Source organism: Euphorbia lathyris, chromosome 2, assembly GCF_963576675.1.
Source record: "Euphorbia lathyris chromosome 2, ddEupLath1.1, whole genome shotgun sequence".
NCBI lineage: Eukaryota > Viridiplantae > Streptophyta > Magnoliopsida > Malpighiales > Euphorbiaceae > Euphorbia > Euphorbia lathyris.
Window position 1 is genome coordinate 10,996,401 of NC_088911.1, and position 17,477 is coordinate 11,013,877.

Sequence of the window (17,477 nt, forward strand, 5' to 3'; positions counted from 1 at the left end):
GTTTGTAGAGGAGTCAGAGTAATGATAGGGTCAGTGACTGGAAGTGTGGTGTCAATCTGCACTTGATGTTCTGGAAGAGTTGATTGATCGGCAGTAGTGATGGTTGGTGAAGTAGTAATTCTAATGCTGTCAGTGCTGACTGGGGCAGGAATATTTTGAGTCAGCACAGTGCTTGGAGCAACAACATTGATGAGAACTTGCTCGATTTGGCTTGTTGAGTTTGCAGAAGCATTCAAGTCGGCTTGTTCCTTTGGTGAAGAAACAGAGGCTTGCTTTTCAAGAGAAGCTTGTTGAGAAGAAGGGGTTTGCTTACTGAAAAACTTCAGCTTCAGAGAAGAAGGATCTTTGGTCGGCTTTGGAACATGGAGATCGATGACTGTTTGCTGACTTGCCTTTATCAATCTTCTTCTTCGAGGAGGAGTGGGATCAGCTTGGATAGATTCTCCTGAGTGAGAAGGAGAAGTCTCTTCTTGATCAGCATTAAGCTGATTAGCTTGTACTTGTTCTTTATCTGCAGCCAACTCAGTGTTAGTTGGGTCAGCAGTTTCCTCTTCACTAGCTGTCTCCTCAGCGTCATCCTGACCGCTTTCTTCTTCTTCTTCTTCCTCATTATCCTGATCTGAGTTATCTAATTCTTCTTCCACCTGAGTGATGAAGTGATCATCCAGTTCCACATCATCTTCTTGATGCTCAGCTTCAGTTCCTTGACACTGAGTGTAGTGAGAATCACCAGGAACGATGATGTGAGTGGGGATAGCATCAATTGGGGTCAGCTCTGAAGACTTTTTCTTCTTCAGAGGTTGCTCAGCACCCAGTCTTTCCTCTGTATCAGGCTCATCTTGCCTGCTTCTCTTCTCAGCTGTCGTAGGTCTCTCCTGACCTTTTTCAGCAGCTGACTTAGGCTTCTTGGCCTGAGGCTCATCCGTCTTTGAAGGAGTCCCAACAGCTTTCCTCTTTCGGTCAGCTGGAGCCTTTGTCCTTTTGCCCTTCTTTGGGACAGTTGACTCCTTATCAGCCTCATCAGTATTTTTTCCTTTCTTAATTGGCTGATTGAACTTTAAAGCCCTCAGCGAAGCAACGGTTATCTCAGATCCTCTAGCCTTAGTTTCCTTAGATAGATCAATTTGATGATCTAAGAGGATTCTGGTGATGAGCGAGCCCAACCTGAGAGTTCCAGTGCTCCTTTGGAAACCAGCAATCAAGAATACTGGCATGTTGATCGGCTTGTATGTCAGCATATGCCATATGAAGCATTGCTCAAAATTCGTTGCTGAGGTGGTGCAGTTGATCTTGGGATAAATGTAGTAGGTCAGCAGATAGTGGGCCATCTTTTGGTGCTGACCCATTGAGGTGCTGGAGATTTCTCCAGAGTGGCCAACGGGCTTGCAGAAGGTGGTATTGTACCCAGTTCCTTCATGATCCCTGGACCGCCTCAGTTTTGTCCCCTCATTTTTTAACTTTAGCAAGTTAGCAAGATAGGTAGGGTTTATAAAAATGGTCTTTTCCTTTACCACAGTTACCAGATAGTCCTGGTTATCATCACTTACTAGGTCAGGGTAGGTGTGATCTCTAATGGAGAACAGCTCGGTCCAGCCATTCTTCGATATCCATCCGCAGAAGGGTTGCTCAGTTTCTACGAAGGCTTCTGAGATCCATCTAGAGAAGTCAATCTTCCATTCTCTAACGTCGTCGAATACCTTGGTATAGGTTCTGATTTTGGTCGATTTTCCCTTAGAGGAGGTGGCTTGGCCAGCTTTGCCTTTGCTCGGCGTAGTGTCCTTTGTAGTTTCAGGCGAAGTAGCTTGCCTGGAAGGTTCATCGGAACTGGTCTTAGGGTGACCGGCACCGGAGATGTTAACGGAAACCTTAGTCATAGTTTCAGAAAAAGACTAGGAAGCTTTGAGAGTTTTTAGAGAGAGAATGCTTTGCCAGAGAGTTCGGTAAGTGTAAAGAGATAACAATGGGGATTTGCCCATTATTTATAGCGGTGAAAAGTGGATCTTATCGAATCCATATGTCAGTTTTGCCTTGGGATTGTGAACCGACAATAATCCTGGCTTTTATGACACATTCGGCGCATACGTCATCCTAGGTGGCTATTCGCGTGCTGTAGCGTTAAACGCAACGGATCTTATACTCAACGTTTAGAATACTAAGCGTTTTATATTCTGAGTGGTCAGTTTTATATATACGGATGATTTCTCAGTTTTATACTACTCGGTGTCAATGTTTGCTAAGTATGTGATATTTATTCATTTAGTATTAAACACTCAGCATACATTTATTCACTCAGCAAACAATGGATCATTCAGCATGTTAATTCACTCAGCATGATTCTATATTAAGAGCTGGAATTTACTGAAGAGGATTAAACATACAAATAGCTTCTCTCAGTATGCTGAACTGTTCACGAGCCAGTGGCTTTGTGAAGATATCCGCAAGCTGCTCATCCGTTGGGACGTAGGTCAGCTTTATCTCACCCTTGAGTACATGGTCTCTAATGAAGTGATGTCTTATGCTGACATGCTTCATCCTGCTGTGTTGAATTGGGTTCTTGGACAGATCAATTGCACTTTTGTTATCACATTTGACCTCAATTGTCTTTGTTTGAACACCATAGTCTTCAAGCTGTTGCTTAATCCATAGGACTTGAGCAACACAGTGTCCAGCAGCAATGTACTCAGCTTCAGTGGTAGACAAGGCTACTGACGCCTGCTTCCTGCTGAACCGGGATACAAGATAGCTTCCTAAGAAATGACATCCTCCAGAGGTGCTTTTCCGTTCTAGCTTGTCTCGTCCATAGTCAGCGTCAGTGTATCCAACGAGTGTAAAACCATGAGTGTTGGGATACCATAAACCTGCGTTCACTGAGTTTTGCAAATATCTAAGGATTCTTTTTACAGTTATGTAATGAGATTCCTTAGGGTTAGATTGATATCTAGCACAGTAGCATACTGAGAACTGAATGTCCAGTCTACTTGCTGTTAAGTAAAGTAGAGAGCCTATCATACCTCGATACAATTTGCTGTCTACCGACTTACCATTCTCGTTAGCGCAGAGGACGGTGTCAGTGCCCATAGGAGTGGATATTGGCTTGCAATTTTCAAGATCATATTTCTTCAATATCTCATTGGCATATTTAGCTTGACTGATGAAGATGCCATTTTTCCCTTGTTTGATTTGAAGTCCAAGGAAGAAATTGAGTTCTCCCATCATCGACATTTCAAACTCAGTCTGCATTTGCTTGCTAAATTCCTTGCACATTGACTCATTAGTAGCACCGAAAATAATATCATCAACATATATTTGAGCCAGCAGGGTATCTTTACCCTTTCTCTTAATGAATAAGGTTGTATCAGCTTTGCCTTTGACATAGTTTCTAGTCAGCAGGAAACTGGTCAGCCTCTCATACCAAGCACGTGGTGCTTGCTTGAGTCCGTACAGAGCCTTTTTGAGTTTATAAACGTGGTTTGGGAATTTAGGATCCTCAAACCCTGGAGGTTGTTTAACATAAACTTCCTCATTTATAACTCAATTAAGGAATGCACTCTTAACATCCATTTGAAACAGTTTAAAGTTCATATAGCTTGCATACGCGCATAAAATTCTAATAGCCTCTAGCCTTGCCACTGGGGCAAAGGTCTCACCGTAGTCAATACCTTCTTGCTGACTGTAGCCCTGAGCTACAAGCCTTGCTTTGTTCCTGACTACGTTTCCTTGCTCATCCAGCTTGTTGCGGAAGACCCATCTTGTTCCAATGGTCTTCTGACTCCTTGGATGTGGCACTAGCTCCCATACATCGTTTCTTCTGAATTGGTCAAGTTCCTCTTGTATTGCGCTCATCCAGAATTCATCTTCCTCAGCATCAGCGAAGTTCTTAGGTTCCTGAACTGAGACGAAGGCTACGTTGCTGAGGTATCTCCTGAGTTGGTTTCTTGTCATCAGGGTATTCTCAGCGGCATCAAGAATGGCACTCTCTGAGTGTCCTTTTGGTATCCTTATCTCCTTGGGTAGATTGATGTCTTGTGCTGTCTGGTCAGTGAAAACAATCTTAGGTTCACTTTTAACTTTGGTCAGCCCTTGAGGGAATGACTCGGCGGCTGTATCTTGATCAGCGGATGCTGAGTGTGGATCATCCTCGGTCAGCGGCTGGTATCTACCTGCAGGGTTAGTTTCGTCGAACTCAACATGTACTGACTCTTCTAAAACTTGAGTTCGTTTATTGAAAACTCTGTATGCTTTGCTGTTTGTTGAGTAGCCTAAAAAGATAGCTTCATCAGCTTTTGAGTCAAGCTTAGCTAGGCTATCTTTGGTGTTTAAAATAAAACATTTACAGCCAAAGGCACGAAAGTATCCAATGTTGGGCTTTCGTCCTTTCCAAAGTTCGTAGGGGGTTTTCTTTAGTATAGGTCTAACAAGAGCCCTATTAAGAATATAGCACGCTGTGTTAACAACTTCTCCCCAAAAGTACTTTGGAAGCCTATGTTCACTCAGCATTGTCCTGGCTATTTCAACCAAGGTTCTGTTCTTCCTTTCAACAACCCCATTTTGTTGAGGCGTCCTAGGAGCAGAGAAATTATGGTCAATGCCACTGGCTTCACAGAATTCAACAAACTGTTGGTTTTTGAATTCTCCACCATTATCACTTCGGATGTGAGCCAATTTTAGGTCTTTATCATTTTCAAGTTTTCTAACCAAATTTGAAAATGTCTCAAAGGTCTCATCTTTGCTATTCAGCAAGATGACCCAAGTGTACCGAGAGAAGTCATCTACAATGACTAAGGAAAATCTTCTTCCACCCAGACTCAGCGGCTGGACTGGACCGAAGAGATCCAAGTGTAGTAATTCTAACGGACGCTTAGTTGAGACAATATTTTTACTATGAAAGGATTGTTTGGTTTGTTTTCCAGCTTGGCAAGCGTGGCATAGTTGATCTTTTTCAAATTTAAGTTCTGGGAGTCCCTCAACCAATTGCTTTCTTGCTAATTTGGCCAGGAGGTCCATGCTTACATGACCAAGTCTCCTGTGCCATAGCCAGGAATTTTCTTCCTTTGAAACTAAGCATACAGTTTTTGAAAACTTTTTCTCCAAGTTCAGCATGAAGACATTATCAATGCGAGGGGCAGTTAAAATTAACTCATTAGTTTTACCCTCGTATATTTTACATCCAGTATCATCAAATATAACTCTTCTCCCATTATCACATAGCTGAGCTACGCTGAGTAAGTTATATTTGAGTCCGCTGACTAGGGAGACTGACTCAATAGTAGGATTACCTCCAACGGTTCCTGACCCTACTATCTTACCCTTTTTGTTGTCTCCAAAACTTACGCTTCCTCCTCGTTTACGCTCAAATGTGATGAACTGAGTTTCATCACTAGTCATATGCCTCGAGCATGCGCTGTCAATATACCACATCTTTGACTTCTCAGCACATCTCAGGCTTACCTGCAATGTAACTAGTTACTCTTAGGTACCCAATTCTTTTTGGGTCCTTGCTTCTTAGGTTCAACAGGTAAAGCATCATATTTAATTTTATGGCGGCATACTTGGACAGTATGGCCATTCTTTCCACAGAAGTCACAGCTGACCTTCCGTTTAGGATTTCTCACTGACTGGTCAGCACCCCAGTGCTGAGCGTGCCAGCACACCTTTGTGGTGTGTCCTTTCTTCCCACAGAAGTCACACTGGACTTTCCGCTGAGGATTCCATCTCTGCTGACCAGTACCTCGGTACTGAGTATTCAGAGGAATATTTCTTTTGTTTGGAACCTTTAGTTGGTTCTGGATAGTTGTGACGTCCTTTCTCAGTTTCTTAGAATCTGATTGGACTTCAGAGACAGACTTATGTATGATCTCCATGTTATCATGCAAAGTTGAGTTGTCCTGAAGAAGGAATCTGAGGTCACTCAGCTTGACCTCTTCAACCTCGTCACAGCGCCTGCTGAGTGCTCTAACTTTCTTATTACACTTTTTGACAAGTGTGTAGAGGTCACTCAGGGCATTTACCATTTCATTTCTGAGCTGGGAAAGTGATATTACCTCATTTGATTGCTCCTCATCGTCAGATGCAATGGAGGGGTCAGCATGCTCAGAGACGCACGGCTCAGCAAGTTCGTCAGCCATAAAACAGATCTTTGCTGACTCAGTGGCATCAGCTTCTGATGATGAAGACTCATCACTGTCGCTCCATATTGCCACCATTGCCTTTTTTCCGTTCTTCCTTTCTTTCCTCAGCGTGGGGCAGCTTGACTTGATATGGCCAGTTTGATGACATTCAAAGCATGTAATGGGCTTTGAGTTGTCCTTCTTGTATTTGCTGTCGCTAGACTCAGCTTTATACTTATCAAACTTTTTGTAAGGCTTCTTAGAATATTTGTCATTCTTTCTGAACAGCCTTTTCATCTTCCTTGTGAACATAGCCATCTCTTCATCATCTGTTGAGCTCCCATCAGTGGAGCCAGCTTTCATGACAAGAGATTTTTGCTTCTTGTCTTCAGACTTTTCCTTCACCTCGAAGTTTTTCATTGATATCTCATGGGTCAGCAGCGAGCCGATGAGCTCATCATATTTGTAGGTGGTTAAGTCCTGAGCTTCCTCAACAGCGGTCTTCTTTGCTTGCCAATCTTTGGGAAGGCTCCTGAGAATCTTCTTGACTTGTTCTTCCTCAGTGAAGATCTTCCCAAGTCTCTTGAGCTCATTGATGATGTTTGTAAACCTTGCATTCATGTCAGATATTCCCTCATCATCATTCATTTCGAACAGCTCGTACAGTCTCATCTGCTGGTTCACATTGGACTCCTTTACTTTATTGGTTCCTTCGTAGGTGACCTCCAGCTTCTTCTAGATCTCTTGCGCCGACTCACAACCTGAAATTTTATTATATTCTGCAGCATCGAGCGCACAGTGAAGCATGTTTATAGCCGAAGCGTGATTTTGTATCTTCTTGAGATCATCCTCTGTCCATTTTGCCTCAGCTTTAACAACTGTTTGGCCAGCCACAACTTCGATAGGTACAAACGGGCCTTGGACTATGGACAGCCAGGCACTCATATTTGTAGCCTGAATGAAATTTTTCATCCTATTCTTCCAGAAGGTATAGTTAGACCCGAAGAATAGGGGAGGCCGAGTAATGGACAGCCCCTCAGGTAAGATCTGAGTTGTTTGGTTTCCTGGGAGAAACCGAGTGCTGTTTTCCCCCATAGTGGGGATCAGCTCAAGGTGGTTAAACCTTTTACAGTGAGCTTTTTGATGCTCTGATACCACTTGTTGGTCCCTTATAACGTTACAAGTATAGTTCCAAGGGGGGGGGGGGGTTAGGAACTATTTAAAAAATTTTCTCTAGGGCAGACTTCTTTTTCTTCAAGAAAAAGGTTTTAACAGCGACGCTGAGTGAATAGCAAGACACTGGCTTAGTCAACTGGTGACTAGGTCAGTTTCTTTACTTGAGTCAGGAGATAACACTTAGGGTCTATTCCTGAGCTCAGATATTCAATGCGCACAACTCAGCTTGACCTCTTTACTTGGTCAGTTTTGTTTAAGCAAGCAATATATATATTAAGGAGTTTAAGGTTAGAAAGATATTACTCAGCAGATTTATCCAGGTTCGGCCTCCAAGCCTATGTCCTGTCCCCGGAACACGTTCCGAGATTTTGAATTCTCTACTGAGCTCTTTAACGGTAGAGCATCAAACCTTTTACAACTTAGAAGCTGAGTATAACAAGAGTACCTTCCTCTATACCTCTACTCACTCCAAATCTCTCGCTGAGTACTATAACCGAGTACTCAGTCTCTCCTTTCTAATCTCTAAAAATGATAAGTGTTTGTCCTAAACAACAATTGCTAAGACACCTTAGATGATTGAATAATCACTCTAGACTTTTACACGAAAGATATGAAATTTGGTGTAAGATTGCTTTGCTTTTTCTTGCAGAACTTTGAGTAGAATTTTGGTCAGCGTAATGGCTTGTTCAAGTTCTGTATCGAATGAAGCAACTGAAGGGCTCTATTTATAGAGACGTCTGAGACATCGGTCATTTCGAATTTCAAAATAACCGTTGGAGGGAAACGGCTTCCTGTCGTTGTCACTCAGTTTTGCTCAGAGCTCTCGACCAATCAGATTTGAGTATCTTCTGTCCTCGGTCAGTGTTGAGCAGCTTTTAGTCAGCTCGGCAGATTGTCTCTCCATTTATGGTAAGGTCAACTAGACAGCGTTCTGTGTCTTCTGAACTTTACCCAAAGTGGAAACACTTTGTCTGGAAGTTGTTCTTGCTCAGCTGCTGTCTTGTACTCTTTGTCGATTCAACTCAGCAGCTTCGTCCCGAAGTTGTTCAACGAAGGTCTTCTAGATCCTTCTTCCACTGAGCTGTGTTTTGTACATAACGACAGCGTTTTGACATACACGGGCCGAGTTTCCTTGAACTGTTTGACTTGGGCTTTGACTTCCGTATTGGGCTTTGGGCCTTTTAATCTTTATGTCTTATAAACAATTTAACTCAACATTGAACAAACACATTAGTAGAATAAATCAAAGCATTTTAAACTTAGTGTGTTTAGAATATTTTTAATTACACTTAAACAATTTTGTCAAATCAAAATTATGTGGAAAGGTGTTTCAACACATTAGATTGGTCTGTAAGGCAGGGTATTCATCGATAGTGCTCGCGTCTGACTCACTCGAAGTTATCACCCTTATCACGGACCAAGTCGAACAACCGAATTGGAAAAGGCCTGCTGGTGACAGATATACTGGAGATAACAAAGGACCTATCTAGTTTCATATATGCTCAAGAAAGACGTAATGCCAACATCCCGGCTCGCCAACTAGCAACATAGGAGAATTCCCTAAATCATGTAGAAATCTTTCTAAAAGATTTCGCTATCTTTTTATTTTCATGTATTCAAAATGATGTAAACTTTGTTGCTTATTAATGCAATTTTTTTCTTATAAAAAAATAATTCGAATTATCTTCTCATATCACCATCATTCTTCTTTTTCCAGAGAAACCCTTTCATCTTTTCATGGCTTTTGGAGTTAAAATCTCCACTAAGCCCAAAACGATAACTCCAATGAATAGGAGAAATTGCTTCCTCTATAATCCAAGAATGAAGTGTTCATTTGTTATATTCGTTGCGATTTAATATAATTGGATAGGTTAAAAGACATTTGTCTTTTTATCTAATTAACCAATAGACGAAAGGTCCATAGATTATAATTATTATACAAAGTGTTCATACAAGCAGGGGTAACTCTAGTATTTTATAGGTCTAAACAACTCTCATGTTCCATTTATTTACAAATTTAAATTTAATATAAAAATAAGGTACCAATATAGTCTCAATGTTTATGAGGAAGTGTCAATTACCTTTAATGTTTGTGAAATGGTGCAATTATAGCCTTGGATAACGGAACTTGATGCCTCAATCTTTGTGAAATTGTATCAATTTAGTCACACGTTCTGTTGCCCAATGCTATAATTACACCATGCACAGGCTAAACTCATGCCATTTTATATGCTGAGGTTGAATTGACACTTTTTTAAAAACCCTAAGACTATTTTGATACCATATCCTTTTAATATATATAAAATTTAGTTAATTCTTGATTGAAACAAGAAGAACCAACTAAAAATCAAACCTTTTGAACAATTTATAGAGGATGAAAAAATTAATCGCTATATTTTGTTACATAAGATACAAATTTATTACTATGGTTATTGGGGAAAAACAGATTTAGCTCTCACGTAATGATGCAATTTCAAACCGCTAAATGAAAGATGAGTTTTTTCGATGTGCATTTTCATTAATAAACCTAAAAAGTTCATATTTTAGGTACCCTAATATCGTTGTTTTATTAAATAATCTAAGTATTCCTTAATAAATTCAAGTATTATATCTTCATTACGTGCTTAATTTTACTTTTCAGGTACTTAAGAAGGATTTATGATAAACTTGCCCCTAACAAGCAAAGGAACCAAGCTTATGAAGAAAGCTGAAATTCCAGATTGTGCGAGCGTGCAAATCTGCACGAGCGCGCAATTTCCAGATTTTACATAAAATCACAGATGCTTCATCAAATGAGTTCCTTCCCGGATCCTAAAGGTCATATTATTCCAAAAACATTTTAGAAGGCTTGGCTTCTCCCAAAAGTGCATCTTCTCCTCCCAAAAAACATGTCCTCCTAAAAAGGTGTCTTGAAGAGTCATGTCCCTATGGAGGGGTGCATTTCATTTCCTTCATTAAAAAAAATCCATATTCAGAATCAGATATGGAGAAACACATATGAGAATTATTACAGAAGAATTAGAGAGCAACTCATCAATTACAATTGAATTGTGGAAACAGAGATTAATGAAGAAGAAGAAGACTACATGTAAAGGATAGAGAGATCATCTTTCCCTTTAAACTTCATTCTTTCTTTCTTGAATCTCTACATACATTTATGTTTAATGTTATGTTGATGTTTATGAATTACATTTTTACAATTAAATCAATATTCAAGTGTTCTTCATTTACTACAGTAAATTCCACTACAGAGTTTCCTTATATGAATGTTTTCAATCTTTTCATGTATTGATACTCTTAAGTCAGGAAACAGATTGAGAGATTGATCCTAATTAAGATTATAAGGAATTATTCATTCAATATTCATTAGAGAGATCAGGTTTATTGAATGATTGTCGTATGTTAACTTGTATACTTGTAGTTTTGTATGACAGTAAAATTAATTCTCTAAGTGAGAAATAGGAATTAATGCTTCATATGAACTGATAAAGGATTCTAATTTATGTCGAGAGAGTAAGTTGGAAATTATAATTAACTTAGCCTGTAAAGTCAGGAAAAATATTTATGAAAACATACTTTAAGCATAGCCATTTCATTTCCATAAAATTCATTTATTTATCAAAGTTGTTCCTAGTTTACTGTAGATTAATTAGATTTTTAGAGTTAGATAACTTAACCCCACAAAACTCAGATTTATTGTAAACAAAAGAAACAGATAAAAGTGATAGTGAGTAATAACTTTGTTCCTCGTGGGATTGATATCTTTTATTACTATAAAAAAACCGTACACTTACGAAAATTCCTCAACAAGTATCCTCCAACCTCTAGCATATTGACCACCCAATAAGGCTTGAAATTGCACATTTTTTGTTAATGAAAAAATTCCTCTTCCATTAATGTGGTTCGAAATTGTCTCATTTGGTAAATATTAGGTCTAAAATTGTAATGTTTTATATGTAGAGGTCCAACCCACTGTCGTTAATATCCATATGGCTAAATATGTAACTTATCCATATTATTATTATTGAGAGAGAAGTTGTAAAATGAATTTGGGAGTCCCATGTTGTGTCATTGTTGTTAAGAGACATTGATTAAAAAAAAGACAATGTATGTTATTGATGTCGATTTTCGATTCCATTTTCTATATATGATTACTATTAAATTTAGATACACAATATTAATTATTTATGTGGATAATTTTAACAATTGTAATCTCAATAATTATTGTATTGTAATTGAAATAAGTTTTTGATTATATATATATATATATATATATATATATATATATATATATATATATATATATATAAATTGGATCGAAGGCCCCCTTAAATGGGAGGCCCTAGGCGGCCTAGGTCGGTTCCCCCTAGAGCCGCCCCTACATACAAGTGAGACGAAACTTTACATATAAACTAAATGATAATAATCTTAAACATTTCAAGTTAATGTATTGTATAATATGACCAGTATAATATTGTTGAGATTTGCATGTAATAATGTTTCTTATTCTTGAATAGACAGTTGATCTCACAAGCTGTAGTTATATGTAGGGTAAATTACATACATGATGTACAACATTTACCATATTTCACATTTTGATGTACAACATTCAATTTTACACACAAAACTCTACAATCTTATGGTGACCTCCCACTAAAGTATACAACCAGTAAAAATGACCGGTCAACCCGCCAAGAACAGAAAAACAGAGAATTGTCTATACTTCTCATGTGCTTAGAAAACTCCTTATTATAAAGTTCTATATGTCCAATAAACGAAAAAGCCTCTCAAAAAAATTAAGGGGAATATGATACCTTTATTAAGATTATGTACTTGCGGTGAACATATACAACTAGCTACTATAAAAATCTAATAGGTTACATGCAAAGAATTAAGGATAAAAGGCAAAACAAATAAATTAAAATTAGTTCCAATGGATCCTAGCGAAATATAGATCCTACGAATTAGGAATTAAATAGATTAGATGTAATATAATACTTATTTGATAAGATAATAACCTTATTTAGTTAATATATATATATACTAACATGTAAGATTTTGTTTCTAAGTAAAGATGAGAGGCTGAAAATTTAGAAGAATCTTGAGCATCATAACTAGGTTGGTATTTCCAAAAAAAACCTTCCAAACGACTAGGCTTTATATTATTAAAAGAAAATAGAAAAGAGAAAATAGAAACGAAGCAAAATGAAAGTTAACCGAAATGAAATTTTTCAAAACCGTCAATATCCTACAAAATTAGCCTATCACAAAGAGAAGGGTGTGTTTGCCACCCGCTAAACTCAACCGAAGAAAGACCAAATTTAGCTAAAGACAGCCACTTTGTTGTCTTCTTAGTAAATGTGCAAGTAAACAAATTGTGTAGAGCTGATGAAACAAAGATAACGTAACCAATCCTGCTTAATTTTTTTTAGTGGATACAAGAGGCTAGAAGCCCAAGAAGAAAAAAAAAGCAGAAAAAAGAGAAAGCAACAATAGTTTAAACACGAATCAGACGACTACGTACAAAATTCATGCAATCGGTTGCAAGAGTTTTCTAGAGGCATGCAGGAGGCACACCGAACTCATGATGATTCAAATGATAAGACCATGCGAAATTCACCAACCAGCCAGCTGTCCTGTTTCCTTCTTGGTACGTATGCATAAAGAGTACACTCCACTGTCTATCTCGGAGCTCAGCACACCTATGGATCAGCTAGGAGAATGGGTGGTGTAATTCCATACCCCTGTCATGTATCGTAATATAACTTTGGAATCCAATTCCACAATTAGCTTCTTAATTCCCCGATCACAGGCTAGTTGGAGTCAAATAAAGAGGCCCCATAGTTCAGTAGTGGTGGAAGTGCAGTATTCGATATTAGCACTGAAGCCTCCACACCAACGTCCATGCTCATCTCTTATCAGTCCACCTGCTGAAGCCATTCTAGGATTTCCTTTGCAAGCTCCATCAGCATTTAGTTTCATCCATCCCGGATCAGGCAGATGCCACGAAATCCATATTTGTTGTCTGTAAGACAATGGGCCAGTGTATAAGAGCTTTTGCACTCTAAGGAATTCATCACAAAAGATGATGATTTTATCAATAGAGTAAGCATTAATGGGCACAGAGGCAAATACCCTCTCGTTTCACCATTTCCATAGCCACCAGATACTGAAGTAAAAGAATGTAGGCCACAGAATGTCCTCGATTGTACCAAATTCGTTTTTAGCCATCGATCAAAGACAGTGATGTAAAACGACATCTGCAGTGTCGCTAGAATAGCTTTGTCCCAAATTAGGCGTGGAACCCGACAATCCCAAAGAAGATGAAGCAGTGTCTCGGGTTCATGGCAGAAAGCGCAAGTTTCATCGCTTGCGATGTGTCTCCGCACCCGATTAAAGTTGCACAATACTACATTGTGTTGAAGCTGCCAGACAAAAGATTACAACTTCTTTAGAACTTCCAGCAGCCAAATCACATGCCAACTTGAGTTCGAACTCGAAACTGATGAAGGAGGATCCATGCAGTCATAGCCAGTTCGAACTGAATATTCTCCAGATGAAGCAAGAGACCAATACCAGCAATCTTCCATTGAAATATTAGGACTAACAGCCATGGAGGCAAGTCGCAGAACAATCGTAGCATCCAAAAAATTAGCAAATAAATCCCATTGCCAAGTCTAACGGCTAATATCCCAGAAAAACGAAACCGTCTGGTTGAGCAGGTGTTCCGGTGGCAGGCTCATCGAATTAAGAATAAGGGGTTTGTCACCATACCAGATGTCAAGCCAGAATCTTGTTGACTTCCCATTAAAAACAAGCTTTCTGATTCCTTTGTTCAAGAAACAGTTACCTGCTACTATGCTCTTCCACGTATAGGAATGACTTGCTGATGCTCGAAATATCTCCTGACCCTCCCATTTACTGTAATACTTTGCACTAAGAACTTTAGCCCACAGAGAGGTTTTGTCCAGAAGTAACTTCGAGCCCACCGTGTCAATCATTGCCAAATTAAATCGTCTCATGGTTTTGATGCCTAATCCACTGTTTTGAATTTTCGAGCATACCAATCATGCTTAATGGCCCAAGGAACACTAGTTGATTTTTTTTTTTAAAGCTCCACCACTAAATTAGAATCACATTTCAAAAAAAATAATGGGTCATCCATTAGCCCAAACCAGTGAAATAACATGAATTGACGCTAGTAATTCCACCATGTAAGCATTTGTAAAAACAACATAACTAACTTGAAAAATAATTTCCGTGAGACAAAAATTAAGAAAGAAAAGTTCTTAACTTTAGCAGAAATTTTAGAAGAGATTTCCTTCACTGGTTGCTTCATTTAAGTGGTGTCAAATCTATAAATATTCAAAGATAGACTCATAATTCCTTCCTAATAACAAACGCTCAGAGATCCAAATTGTTTAGCCATAATAGTAAAACATTTCAAGGATAAACTTTGCACGTGCCTTAAATATGTTGATGCAACTTGGACCTCTTGTTCAATATCATTCATCACTGTTTCATTGGTTAATACATGCAATAATACTCATACTAGTATCATTCATTTAACGAGAAATTATATTACGAAGTAATAGATCCAACCAATCAATTTATGTTATTCATACACATTTATTTCTTAACACAATTATTTCGTGTTTTTATTACTTAACATCAATTATTTCGTATGATATGGTATACATTTTTTTTTTATTGATTGAATGTATTACATAAGAAAGAATTTTTCAGATTTATAAATAATTCTTGTGAACAATTTAAAAAATGAAAAAGCCTAAAAGATATCAAGAATTTCCAAGATATATCCATTGCATAAAGGGCAATTACCCCTTTGGGCCCAAAGCTCTCTTGAACACAATCTGCAAAAGGTATGGCCGCAGGGGATAAATGCCGCACCTTTATGCCTTACCATGCACACGCAACAAGTATGCTCTATTCCATCACCACCGTCCGATACATCATCTTCTTCCTCCTCTTCATCATAGGCTTCCACGTCATCTGCCACCGTATACCTGGACCCCACTACTCCCATTTGCCGATCTGTCTCCTCCAATAAGTCCATTAACGACATCGTCGCCTCTCCTCCTCCTCCTCCGCCCCCCGTAATATTTGCTTGGCCCGGATAGTCTGCCGCTGCCGCTTCCGCCTCCGTCGCTTCCTGCGCAGCTATTGCCTCCCTCGCCGACATTGATCTCTCCTCCGATATTTTCCGTCCATCGTCTTCATCATCGCTCTCACTCGCCGGATTCCCGACGTGCCTACTTGAATTGTGCCGCGACATTTGCGGTCTGAAAGAGGAGGTCTCCGATGGCGATGAATCGGATAATCCATATCGAGACGAGGTCCGGCGAGACATCTGCGGTCTAGAACTAGAAACGGCCGCATTATCGCTTGAATCGTCGTCAGAATCGCCTGGATTAGCCGCTGAAACGGTGTTGTATCGTACCGAACCGCGGCGGGACATCAAAGATCTGTTCTGATTATGGAAATTGTTGTTGGAATTTGAGCTATTGTAACTTTGCATAGGAACATCAGAAGCCGGTATAGGAACGGTAGAGGTCCAGGCAGCGCCGGCACGCTTAAGGCGGAGCTTATCTCTGAAAGCTTTCCATGATTTCCTATCCTTGTGGCCAAACAACGATCCATGAGGTTCTTCATCACGGATTATGTCTAGAAGTGTTCTGTTGACCTGCATCGGTGTATGAGCCACGGCAGTCCTAGGATTATTAGGAGGAGGAGGCTTCTGAGGGCCTAAGATAGCTTCAAGAGTTAAGCCGGAGAGATCTCTGTTCCGGCGACCACCACCACCGCCTTCTTCCATTCAAAGGTAAATAAATTACAAATTCAAATTCAAAAGAAAGAATAGAAAAACACAATTAAATAAAGTAAAATAATTACTACTTTTTAGAACAGTAACAGAATTGTTGAAATTGTGAATATGATAATTAAATATATATGGAATATACAGATCTAAGATCATCTATAACCATTGAGATTTGCTATTTATGGCAGGTTGTTTGATTTCCAACAACCTGGTGATTTTACTGTTTCATTAGGTTGGGTATATTGAAGCCAACAAAAACTGTTGTAATCCATTCCTTCCCTTCATATAATAAATTTATGTCATTATTTATGCAATTAAAGAAGGTTTCGCTATTCACCGTCCCCAAATTATTTATCACCGTCGCCATTTGAAAAATTTTACCCTTTTCATAATTTTTTTTTTTCAAAACTGATTTTTTTTAAGAGAATCGGTCAAAATTTGGTCTAAACGGATGCCGCGTCCGTTCGACCTGTGGTGGAGCAGATGCGATATCCGTTCCCGCTATGGCCAAATTTGGGTCGGGAAGATTTTTAGTGACGAAAAATACTAAATCGTTCAATTTTTTTGTGACGATAAATGTAAAATCGTCATAAAAAATATATATTATTTTCATGAGTTTTTTTTATAAATTTTAATGTTTCCGACTTGTAATCATCCATTTCCAAGGTTCGGGCTGTCACACATCAATTATTTTCATAATTTCAATTGATGTTGTTCGGGTTTATGAGTTTGGAGGGAGAATTTTCAGTTTTTTATCAAAATTATGAGAAGAGCAAAAAAAGTCCAAATGGAAGCGGTGATAAATAATTTGGGAGCAGTATTTAGCAACCCACTTAAAAAAAATCAATTTATCAATAATATTATTAATTTTTTTGGTGGGCAAAGGAAAGACAAAAAAACAAAAAGGGTAAATAATTATAAGGTCCTTATGTTTTTATCTAATATACTACTCAGTTCCTACGTTTTTAGAAATAATTATATAGTCCTCCAGTTTTTGTTTTTGTTAATTCCTTAATCCCTTTGTTTTTAAAATACCAAAATTACCTTTTATTTTATGTTTTAATAATAAAACATCTAATTTTTCTATTTTATATTTTTTTTCTTTTTTTCTAAATAATCACAATCTCTCCAATATAAAATCTAATATAAAGTAATTGATTTATTAATTTTTATATAATTTTAATTTAATAACGTAAAATTTATCGACTAAAAATGAATGAAAAATATTTTAAAAATTATTAAAATAGGAGTAAGACTATCATTGCAAAAAGTTTTTACAATTCTAATGAATTTTACAAATGAAGAAAAAAAATATAATTTTTTATAATAATATTTAATATTAGTTTAATGATATT

General features: G+C 38.3%; 1 protein-coding gene across 1 annotated transcript; it reads right to left on the reverse strand.

Moving 5' to 3' along the window:
• Positions 1 to 14,961: 14,961 nt before the first annotated feature.
• Positions 14,962 to 16,355, reverse strand: LOC136216978 (uncharacterized). Its single transcript, XM_066003528.1, has one exon. It carries the CDS (start codon positions 16,117 to 16,119, stop codon positions 15,073 to 15,075), a length of 1,047 nt encoding a protein of 348 aa, XP_065859600.1. The 5' UTR covers positions 16,120 to 16,355; the 3' UTR covers positions 14,962 to 15,072.
• Between the last annotated feature and the right edge of the window lie 1,122 nt (positions 16,356 to 17,477).

Coding starts and splice junctions, on each gene's coding strand:
- LOC136216978 (XM_066003528.1), bottom strand. CDS start 16,119: ATGGAAGAAGGCGGTGGTGGTGGTCGCCGGAACAGAGATCTCTCCGGC.